The sequence below is a fragment of the Dromiciops gliroides genome, chromosome 5 (genome assembly GCF_019393635.1).
Source record: "Dromiciops gliroides isolate mDroGli1 chromosome 5, mDroGli1.pri, whole genome shotgun sequence".
Classification (NCBI taxonomy): Eukaryota; Metazoa; Chordata; class Mammalia; order Microbiotheria; family Microbiotheriidae; genus Dromiciops; species Dromiciops gliroides.
The window spans coordinates 19,404,280-19,416,323 of NC_057865.1; the positions used below are offsets into that span (position 1 = coordinate 19,404,280).

Consider the following 12,044-nt stretch of genomic DNA (forward strand, 5'->3'; position numbering starts at 1 on the left):
TTTCTGCTTTGCTATCTGCCTCCAGGGGTCGTGCCTCCCTCGGCTCCTCTTTCCCCAGGCAGAAGGCTTCAGTGGCGGCCCGGCTCCTGGAAGCTTCTCCTCAGAGCATAGCCCCAGATCAGATCCACAGGCTGTAGTGCTCTCGGCTGCCCGACCCTGAATGGGTTCTGGGATCTAAAAAGCGCGGTTTAGAATGTTGGACCAGATGGGAGGCAGGGAAGCGGCGCTGGTCCTTGCGCCCGTCTGATTTGGGTCTGGCCCCGAACCCCTGGTTCGGGTGGCTGTGGCTCTACTGCTATTAGCGCCTCCCTTTAAACCTCCTGTTTTAACTCGGGCTATGTGTATATGGTCGGTGTGTTTCTACATAACTGACCTCCTTTGTAGTCTTATTTATTTTATTTTGTGCATTTAAAATCATGGTTCTGAAAAGGCGTTCCCGAGTCTCGCCAGTCCAAGGGATACATAGCCAGCACAAAGGTAAAGAGCCCATTTTAGAACATCGGGCTAGATCAGAGCCGGGCTCGCGCCGGCTTGACCCAAAGAGAGCCCCGGGATTTGGGGTGGGGGCGCAGGTGGCCGGGCGTGGAGCCCCGTTTGGGGCGTTGTACTGGGTCTGACTGACCTGGGGAAGCCGCGCTCTGCCCGCCCTTTCAACCCAGGGCTGAGACCCGGGCGGCCGTGGCGCGTGGAGCCAGCCTTTAGTTGGGCAAGGAACCACGGGCAGGATTGTGCCCGCTCGACCTGCCGGCCCCCGGCCCCCTGTCCAGGTGGAGCCTCCCTTAGGGACGTCGGACCCACCTGGACACCAGACAGCTAGCAGCACTCGCGCTGGTCTGCTCTGGGTCCCCGAGAGGGGCTGGGGTAGTAGGGCTTGGGCCGATGGGCTCACTCCCAGCTCGGTTCCTTCGGGCCCAGCCGCCTTTCTCAAGCCCGCGCCTTCTTGGGCTGCAACCGGGAGAGTTGTCCAGCGAGCAGCCGCCTGGCATCGCCGCTGCCGCCGCCGCCGCGCCTTCCCGTTCCTTTGTGTGGGCGCATGGAGTGGAGGAGGCGGGACGAGGGGAGGGGGCTGCGCTGCCGTTCTGTCTGTCTGTCCGGGTGTGTCGTGTGCGTGTGTGTGTGTGTGTGTGTGTGTGTGTGTGTGTGTGTGTGTGTGTGAGTGTCACCTCCTTCTGCTGGGGCTGCCCCAGAGCGGCCGGGGAGGCTGGCACCGGGGCAGCGGAGGCGCAGGGGCTCGGCTACCACCCGAGCTTGGGACCCGTCTCTGGAGAAACTGGAGCCGAGCCGGGGCTGGAACCGCCGCGGCGGCCGCAGGACAAGGAGCCACGGAGCCCGGGCTGAGCTGCCCGCCCGCCTCGCTCTCCCGCTCTGCTCGGCTCCGCTCGGCTCCGCTGGCACCTCCCGCGGGCCGCCCAGAGCCGCGCGAAGCGGAGCTGCGAGGGGAGGAAAGCGCACTTAAATAGCGGCGTTGGACGCGCGTCATCTGGCGGAGCAGGAAGTGCAGCCCCGTCCCGGGGGGGGGGGGGAGGGGGGAGGGGGGGAGGGGGGAGTGGAACGCGGCGCTGGCGAGGAAGGCTGGGAGGAGGCGGCCGCTCCGCGCTCTGCGTCCCCAGGACTTTGCCATGGGCTGGGGGCAGCGGCGGCAGCAGCAGCGCCAGCAGCAGCAGCAGCGCCAGGACGGCGGCAGCAGCGGCAGCAGCAGCAGCCACATCTGGACCAGAACCTAAGGAGGGGCGACGAAGGGGGAAATCGAGCGGGGGATGATGGCAGCGTCCAGCAACTCCAGTTTGTCTGGCTCCTCGGTTTCCTCGGGTGAGTGAGTTTCCATCCGTCCGTGCGTGGTGGCCGGCTGGCCTCAGTGCCCCTTTCCCCATCCCTCGCCCGGAAGAATCTTGGTCCTGGTCCTCGGCTGTGGGCGCCGATGTACCTGGAGCAGTGCCCGCCTGCCTTTTCGCAGACGTGCCACTTGTTTGGGGGGGAGGCGGCTGCTTATTTCCCAGAGCCGAGCCATCGCTCGATCTGTCTGCCCCGGGCAGACGTGGGAAAGGAAGCGGGAGCGTCCCTGGGCAGCGAAGCGAACCTCGCCTGGGGTCCTAAGACGCCAAGTCCTGGAGAGCGGAGGGGACTCGGACTTTCCCCACCCAGCTGGCTCGGGGCTGATGCCTCCGAGGGAGGTCGGCCGGGGATGCCAAGCTCCCCAATCTTTCCGGCTGCTCTGGCTGCCCGATTCCCAAGCCAAAGGAGAGCGAACCCCCTTTCTGCGCCTACTACATTTCTTTGTTTGTTTCAGAAATTAGCACAGTGTAGACTGTTAAGAAGAGACTTGTGCGTGCGCGGGGCAGGTCTTAAGCAGAAAGAATGGGGGGGGGGTGTTATCTCTTTCTTGTGCTAAACAGCTTAAAGGCGAGCAAGCTGCTCACTCTTTGCTGTTTTACAAGTGGTGTGTGTGTGTGTGTGTGTGTGTGTGTGTGTGTGTGTTTCACGATTGTAGGTCTTCTTTGGAGAGCTCCCATGCACACTTTTACCTGCCTTAAGTGAGTACCTGAACACAGGCTTGCCGCTGCTCGGGGGTTGGTCAGCAGCTTTCCTAGAAGAGAAAAAAAATTGATCAGGCGAGCGGAGTAGCAATCGATAGAGGCGGGTCCGCTGCTTTCTGTGCATGACAGTTTTCTAATCAGCTTGATCCGCCGAGGACAAGAATCCCTCTCAGGTCGTTGAAAACTTTAATGACAAATGCCAAAGTGATTCAGGGTTCCAGGGGATGGAAGATCAGAGGAGACTGGCACACAGGGACAGCGCTGGTCTTAATGGAGCTACTGAGTGTATGGATGTGAGCGATCTAGCCCGATTGTCAGAGCCCTAGCTAGGAAATTCGGCCAAGGGGCAGATCCAGTGAGGGTGGTGCTGGTGGTGTGAGGGGTGGCTGGCAGATTTCCTCCGGCAGGTTTGCTTCTCCAGCAGAGGGTGTCACAATATACATTCCAAAATCACACTATTTAATTCCCTAACCAAACAGGAGGTGGGGAGGACTATGGGCATTGGCCGTGTAAAATTTCCTGCTAATGGGAAGTCACTATATCAGCCTCTCAACCAGGAAATATATAGCTGTATATATACACATATACATATATAACATTATACATGGAATATTATATAATATACTATTATGAATGAAAATATGTAATATAGTTAGTGTAGTGTGGTCAGAGGACCTGAGTTCTAATCCTGTGTGACCTTGGGTGAATTATCTCTTTGGACCTCAGTTTCCTCTTCTGTAAAATGGGGATCAGGTTGTCCCCAAGGTCTCTACCAACTAATCTGTCTAGAATTGCTACATTTACTGGGTAGGTTGCCCTCAGTTGCCCTCCTCCGCAGCTGAATTTCCAATAGGAGCCGGAGGGTGGCGGAAGGTGGTCAGGGTAATGGAAGCCTAGGAGCAACTGACTTGGTGGCCCTGGCCAAAGAGCCTTTGGCAAAGAAAACAGAAGCTGTTGTACTAGCCAGCCCCATCTGGTTGAAGACCAGGAAGCATGAGGACAATGGTTCCTGGGAAGAAAAAACCCTCTCTGCTTGGTGGGACACAGCTCACATTGTCGTACCCAAGTTATAGCTTTCTCTGTTGTCGATTTTTGGTTGTTTTTTTTTTTTTTCGGGGGTGGGTGGGTGGGTGGGGAGGGGCATTAGGAAAAAAATTGAAGTCATTAAAAAAAACCACCTTTGCAGTCAGGAAGTGAGCTTTATCTGTAGAAGTGTCACAAAGTAAGTCATGAGAAGCAGGATAAATCGCACTCTAGTCACTCTGTCATGTGTGAACAGTTGAGGATTTTGAAAGCATCTCATCCTTTTGGGCTAGTTTACTGATGGGAAAGTCCTCCTTCTCCATGGTTAACTAATAAAATGCATGGTGTTATTAAGGTCATGATCCATAACAAGTCTCTAATGCCAGTATCCACTGGGGCCCTCAAGTCTTATCTTATTGAAAGCAACAACTTGTTGGCTGTGTGTGGTTTTACTTCTGAGAACTCGGGGAGAATTAAAGCATATTTTTAGCATTTCCTAGGCTGCCCAGGCTCACTCTGAAGTTCATTTGGGTTAACCACCTTGGAGTCCACAGCACAAAGAGAAGCCAGGAGTCGTGTCAGGCCTCAGAGGACTTCCCATCAGAAACTGATCTGTCCTTTGGGACAGGCAGTGGCCCGATGTTTTTCTTGCTAATAATGTGAATTACAAATGCCATTTTGTTTCAGTTTGAGAAGAAAGCCCAATTGATCGATAAGCATTATTAAGCACCTACTATATGCAAGGCACCTTGCTAGGCACTGGGAGTACAAAAAACAAAAGAGAAAGCAGTCCCTGTCCTTGAGGAGTTTATATGCCTGGGAGACAATATTCAAGTATACACACACACACACACACACACACACACACACACCCTTCCAAAATAGATAAAAATTTGATACAAAGCTATTTTAGAGGGGAAGGAACTAGCAGAAGAGGGATCAGGAAAAGGCTGGGCCTAAGGCAGTGGTTAAGCTGAGTCTTGAAAAAAATTAATGGTGATGAAGAGGGTCTGCATGGGGGAGGATCAGTGGGACCGCAGGGAAAGAGGAGATGAAGTGTTCTGTATGAGAAATAGCAAGATGGCCAGTTTGGCAGGACCTCAGCGTACAGGGAAGGGAATGCTATTCAGTAAGACTGAAAGCCAGGTAGGTTAGGGGCCAGTTTTGGAAGGGCTTTACATGCCCCAACAGAGTTTAGATTTCCTCCTGGAGTTAAGAGGTAGTCACTGGAGCCACTGTGGTTTATTGAGTAAGGGAGTAATGTAGAACAGCAATATGTTGGTTTGTATCAGTCCTCATAAGCTTTGGAAGCTTGTTATAGAGATGCTTCCAACACTTGCCTTCACTGTTGTATTCTTTTTTGTTTGTTTTGTTGTTTTCAGGACAATGAGGGTTAAGTGACTTGCCCAGGGTCACACAGATAGTAAGTGTCAAGCGTCTGAGGCAAGATTTGAACTCAGGTCCTCCTGAATCCAGGGCTGGTGCTTTATCCACTGCACCACCTAGCTGCCCTACACTGTAGTCTTCTTAACTCTCTCTTTAATGGGGGAAACACAGGCAGGGACTCATGTTTGGGCACCTGTACAATGCATTATTCTATATTATCTAAGTCACCAGTGATTATTTGCTTTGAACTGAGGTCCTCCTGAATTCAGGGCTGGTGCTTTATCCACTGCACCACCTAGCTGCCCCTTAATACACATTTCTTAGGATGTGCAAAGTCTTATGGGGAATACAAAGAATTATAAGATCTAGCCTCTGCCCTTCAGGAATTTCCTCTCTGGACTTCAGGAAAGTGATAGGTTTAGATTCAATAACCTCTAAGTTCTCTTCCAAAGTCCACATTCTGTGCATCTCTTGAGGACATTTTAATGTGGTGTGTGTGGTTTTTCTAGACTCAGATCTTCAAAGGTAGAGTCTACCCTTTGCTTTGTTTTTCTCTCCCCCGTGCTTTAGGATAGGCACTCAATTCATCCTTGTTAACTTGACCTGATTCACACCCTAGCTTCACTACTTCTTCCCTTTGTGGTCTCGAGTAAATCAATCCCCCTTGCTTTCCTCCTCAATACCGTGAGAGGGATGGGCTCTCTGCTCCTAAAGGTGCTTTGAGATCTACGTCACTTGCTGCTTAGAGGTGCTCCTTTCGACAAGGAGTTGTTGGAAAGAGAATTAACACAAAGATCATAAATTGGCTTCTGTTCATTATGACTTTAATTCTGAGATCTGGTCTTAGCTTCAGACTTCTTAACATTTCGAATTCTTTCCCTCTATGGATGCTCACCTTCTTCTGGATCATGATCTCTCTGCAGAACCATGTCTGCAGCTCCCTGGTTGTTCCAGACAGAGCATTTGGGTCATTGCCTATGCTGTGGGCATGCTCTTCAGAAGCACTGGCTTTGCTATAGCCGTCCCTGAGGGGTGCATTGCAGCTGCCTGTCAGCCTGGGAGGAAAATCAGCCTCTTCTGAGAGGAGTCTCCAACTCAACACTTGGACCACATGTGCTACCTCTTCCAAGAAAGGGTGTTAGAGCACAGAGACGTAAAATTTCAAATTTACTTTTAAACAATCCAGTTTCTGAGAATTCTTCAGCAAAAGTCAGAGTTACAGAATAAAAAAGAACACTGTTGTGGGTTTTGAGAATTGCTGGAAAGAAAACTTCAGAGTGTTCCATCACAGTAGGTAGAGCAGGGGACCATGTCAAGTCCAACTCCCTCATTGGACAGATGACAAAACTGAGGCCTACAGAGGGGAAGCAACTTATTATCCAAGGTCACACCGGTAGTAACTACCAGAGGTAGGCCTGGAATCTGGGTCCCCTCACTCTGGAGACAATGCTCTTTATTTTATACCATCTTTTCTTCCCAGGCCAGTGGCAATGTTTGAGTCAACTCAGTTGAGCATCAATGGAACACTTCCTATGTGCTGAGTTAGGTACTGGGGAGCCAAAGATAATGTACCTTTTGGAATGATGCCACCTGCTGGAGACTTACTGTAGGAAAGCTCCAACATGAGGAGAGGGCCTCTGAGGGCAGGACCATGTGGCTTTCTTTGGCGTCAGGAAGTGATGTTGGCTTGTGGGAGGAAGAAGAGGGAGGCTGGCTCTGTGTCTCGCTCTCTTTCCTGAGGACTCTGGTGGAGAAGGCAGCTAGAAATGCACTCTCCCTTTAATAGATAGATGAATCTAGGCCTTTCCTTCTCTCTTTACCAAATTCTTATTCTCCTTACTAAATGCTTAAAAGTCTAACTCTTGATATTTGGTGACCACTCATTAGATATTTTAGACAGTATAGCTAGAATTTTACCCCTTACAATAAATAGCCAAACTCTACGTGCTATCAAGGTGCTTCCATTCTACTGGATGGATGGAAACAACACCACGGATACATCTAAGCAAATACAAAATCAGTCGATCGTTAGCCATCTATTAAGTACCTGTGACTATCAGATATTGGGGTCGATGCCAAGGATACAAATGAAAAAATGAAACTATTCCTGCTTTCCAGAAACTTTCAGAGAGGCAGTTTGGTGGAACATATAGGCACCATGTAGAGAGTGCTAGTGGGAACTAGAGTGAGGAAGACCTGAGTTCAAATCTCCCCTTAGACATTTTAGATCTGTGTGACCCTCAGTGGGTGTCTAAACCTCTGTCTGCCTTAGTTTCCTCATATGCAAATTGGGAATTATAGCACCTACCTCACAGGCCTGTTGTGAGGATAAAACATAAGATAATGTTTATAAAGCATTTTACAAACCCTAAGGTACTTAATAAATGCTAGTTATTATTATTGCTATTGTTAATATTTTTTTACTAGGGGGAAACTTGAATCCTACAAATTAATATAAAATATATTGAAAGCAAATATAAATACCTATCACAGGGGAGTGATAACATCCTTGAATATTTTAAATGTCAGAAAAAAATCATCTGAAGCTATTAGATTAGTAAATCATACTTGATTTTGCTTCCCAATAATCAATGATTGATTTATAACATGTGTTAAAATATTTCTTATAATTGAATGTATATATGTATATATACATACATATGTATTTATGTGTGTATACGCACACACACAGAGACAGATAGACAGACAACTTCATTTCCAAATTGGTGACTCCTAAGAGTAAAAATTACACAGAGAAAAAAATAGAGAAATGAAGAGATAGAATGTCTTCCAGTAACTGAACAAGGCTGAGAATCCAATATTATTGGAGTCCTCTGGAGAGCAGGAAGCATTGAGATAGCCCATCACAAAAATGGAAGTCAGCAGAGCCTGATTTTAATTAAGATGCAAGAAATCTTGTGTGTGGAGAGAGGTGAAATCCGTAGGATACACAGAACCATCAAGTCATCATTGGAAAATGAACATGAGGGAGTGGATCAAAGTATTTCTTTACAGAATAGTGAGGTGGGCCTGGATTAATAATGCGGATTTAATTTTGACTCTGACCCAGGAAATCAGAAGCAGCTGTTATATCCTCCCCACTTCCCTTTCATTAATGGGGATAGAAATTGTGAAAGTCAAATCAGGTCAAGTCCACAAGCCTTTATTAAGTGCCTACTATGTACCAGGCACTGGGAATACAAAGAAAGGCAAAAACAGAGTCTCTGCCTTCAAACAATTCCCAATCTCCTGGAAGACACTACAGGATACTTGGGATATATTAGAGATGGGGAAGGCACTGGCATTAAGGGGGTTTGGGGCAGACTTTTGCTATTCACGACAATTATGGATGTAGAAGGCAAGAGAGAATTAAGGGCCACATTGCTTAGTAGTGAGAATGTTGGCTCTGGAATCAGGAAAATTTGGGTTCGCATCTGGACTCTGGAGCATGTCACCTATTTGCTCATCTGCAAAATGGGAATAATAATATCCCCCCCTGTCACAGTCTTTGTTGTGAGGACCAAATGAGGTAAGCAGATAAGAATGTGAGTTATTTAAATGTCAGCCATTGCTATTAACTAAAAGAATCTGCTCTATTTCTATCAAACATATCAAGCATGTAATCGGGAACTCTTTGGAGAGAGACTAACAAAGTGGGGATTTCTAGCGAAAGTGACATTCACATTGAAAATTTGCTTGTATTTTTTTTATCCATTTTCCCCCTAGGAAGCATGTTTCCTCAGTTCAAAGATTTGGGCTTAGGATTATGGTTTCATGCTGCTATTTGGATGACCTTTCCTCACCCCAATTTCACTGGCGAGTTTTTCACCTGCTCCTTGTGCAGCCCTAGAAGCCCCTGCTTTCATAAAGAGAGAGAGAGAGAGAGAGAGAGAGAGAGAGAGAGAGAGAGAATTTATGCCTCTCCATGTGTTGTGCACACTGGGCTTCCTGAACTGCCTACCTCCAGGTGGCTTTTTGCTGAGAAAGTCACTTGAATGTTTTACCTGTTGTCACCTGTCAAAGTGAGCTGTTTTCTGTTCAAGATTGGGTATGTGTGAAAACAAAGCAATAACCTGTTTTAGCAGGCGTGTGTGTGTGTGTGTGTGTGTGTGTGTGTGTGTGTGTGTGTTTCTTCCTTTGAGCTCTCACTTGGTGCGCTGGCCAAAAACCTGCTCATGCTGGGGACCAGTCTGTTGTTCATCTCTTTGCTTTTGTAAGGCAGTGAAAGGAGCTTCAAATCAAGTCCAGGAGATTTATACATAAGGAATGCCACCTTCGTTTATATTTTCTAGGAAATGCTTTGCTGTGGGCGGGGATCATGAATATTGATCAAAGTTCTTAGTCTCCATGTATCTGTGTCCCCAGCAATCCTTTATTTGGGGAACCAGCATGACACAAACTCTGTAACCTGGGGCAAGTTATCTGATCTCTCTCTAGGACTCCTTTCCCCACTGTAAAATGAAGGTGTTTGACTTAGAAGGCCTTTGAGGTCCATTCCAGTTCTAGATCTAGCATCAGTTCTAGGTGTGCTAATTACCAGTTGTGTGAACCCAAGCAAGTCACTTACCTCTCTCAGCCTCAGTTTCCTCATCTGTAAAATTAGAGGTTGGACTAAATGTCCTCTTGTGTTCCTTCCAGCTCTGGCTCTAAGCTCCTGTGATGAAGTCACAACTTCCCTGGGCTTTGGTTTCTTCATTGGTAAACTGAAGGAGTTGTATTAGATGAACTCTGAGATCCCTTCCAGCTTGGAATCTGAAATCCCACATCTCCCATTGGATGAGCTTTGTGAACCTTTCCTTTTATGTCATGTTCCCTCTCTTGACCTCAGTTTCCTCATCTGTAACATAAATGAGTTGAACTAAATATGGCGATGGGTCCTTTCCAGTTTTGGATGTTGGATCCCAGTGGTGAAGTCTTATTGAACCTCAGTTTCTCCAACTGGAAAATGTGGTGGTTAGACTCAATGGCCACTCAGATCCTTTTCAGAACTAATGTTCTATGATTTCTTTTGGGAGTGGATTCACAGCTTAATAGCTAATAAAGTGTGGAATGGTTTTTCAAGATAGAGCATTACAAGTTATGATGGACCTTACAATGGAGCCATATTTTTATGTAGGAACTATTATCACACCATTTATTTTGGTACCTTTTCTTTCCTCAAAGGTCACCATCCTAGTGCATTCTGGTGGACACTGTTATAGCCTCCTAATTGATCCTCCCAGTCTCTTTCCTCTCCATTCCATTCCTCTCTTCAGCTAATGCACGTTTGATGATGTCACTCCTCTGCTTAAGCAATTACAGCACCTCTTTGATGAAATACAGACTCTTGTTTGCCATTCAAAGGCCTTCACAAACTGACCATAGGCTATTTGATCACACTGATGCCACATTTCTACCTTTCTCTAGATTCCTACCAAAGTAACCTCTTTGCTCTTCTCCTTATATGACACCCCATTCCTTACCTCTGTGCCTCATGTCAGGAATGTTCTCCCTCCACACAGTTCTGCCTCATGAAATCCCCAGTTCCCTTTAAGGCTCATCTCTGTTATCACCTTCTACTTTGAAGCCTTCCCAATCCCCCAAGTACTCAACATACCCCTCCAATAAATTACCTTAGAACTAGTTTGTATTTACTCATTGGACAGATTCTAAATGACATGTAAACTCCTTGAAGGCAGGAACCTGTTTGGAAATTTATGTATTCCCTGGGAATAACCTAGTGATTTATCCACAAGAGGAACTGATGAAGTTCTTATGGAATTGGATTATGGAACAAAAGCTTTGTCCATGAGAGCTACTTGTGGATAAAGTCAGCTTGGGGAATGGGTCAAGCTTAGGTCTCTTTAGCCCTAGACCAGTGGCAAAGGTTGCTCAGGAGTAGAAGGCTGTCCTTTTGGAAAGTGGGCAGAGCCAGGGGCCCCCCAGGGAGGCAGCTTTGCCTGGTCTGGAGGGAGGGAACCCTTCTCCCAGACAGGGAAGAAATCCAGGTCCTAAAATATAGACTGCTTCCTGCTGTTGTCCTCAGCATTCCTGCTTAGAGTTTCTCAGAATTGCTACAGTGTATTCTTTCCATTAGTAGAAATATTAGTGAATTAGTATAATTCTTCCATCTCATTTGACTTTAGCAAAAGCCCAACTTTCTATTCGAGGAGCATGGTGTTCAGGCCTCGAACTTAGGAAGACTTAGGTTCAAACCTGCCTTTGAAACATATCTTCAAAGAGTGCTGCACACTTTAAATTTCTAAGTAAATGTCAGCTCCCCTCCTGCACCAGACCTCTTATCTCATCCATGTAACTCCCTTCCCGAGAGGAATTCCATCCACCAACTTTAGAACTGTGCTTTTTCATCTTAGAGCATCCCCTAGAACAGGGCTTCTTAAACTTTTCCCACTCAAGGTCCCTTTTAGCCCAAGAAATTTTTATGGGACACCCGGTATGTAGGCATATAAAATAGGTCTACATAACCTTTTACTGTTGCCAAACTTTTTGAGACCCCCACAGCCATATGGAGTCATCAACCACAGTTTAAGAAGCTAGGACCTAGAACCTGATGAGAGCTCCAGTGCAGAGTGCAGGGTCTCATAGCCAATATGTCTCAGAGGCAACACTTGAACCCAGGACTTTCTGAGCTCTGATGACTGTGCCCCTTGAGGTCTCCTTGTGAGGTATTATTCAAAAGGTGGCCATTTCCAAAACGGCCTATGGGGCAGTTTCACCATTATTTCCCTTCGACGGTGGACACGGGGTTGAAGGGATGGATTCTTCCATTTCAGCCTCCTGTGACTCTGCACTCAGTGAGTTCCTTTCATTCAAAGATCTAAAAAGAGTGAGTTGATTTACTTTAATGAATTGAGCCTCATAACCATAGTAGTAAAGGAGCTATCCAGCTCCTTTAAGATAATGTTTATAAAGCATTTTACAAACCCTAAGGGATCATTTCACCTAAATATTGAAATCCCCTGTCCTCAGGGATGGAATGCAGGGTCTACTTACCAGTTCGCAGCTGGAGTGGGGAATGTTGTTTAGTATTCAAGATGAAATTACAGGGGAAGGGAGGGTGGGCAAATGTGGTGGGTTTTAGATAGGGCAAGCCAATAATAG

The 12,044-nt window shown here is 47.3% G+C and overlaps 1 protein-coding gene across 1 annotated transcript in view; it reads left to right on the top strand.

Moving 5' to 3' along the window:
• The first annotated feature begins 1,547 nt into the window (after window positions 1–1,547).
• CHN2 (chimerin 2) overlaps window positions 1,548–12,044 on the top strand; it is a 295,322-nt gene continuing 284,825 nt past the window's right edge. The window contains exon 1 of the mRNA XM_043966788.1: window positions 1,548–1,809. Coding sequence (XP_043822723.1) covers window positions 1,758–1,809 — 52 coding nt within the window. The 5' untranslated portion in view covers window positions 1,548–1,757. The remainder of the gene's footprint in view (window positions 1,810–12,044) is intronic.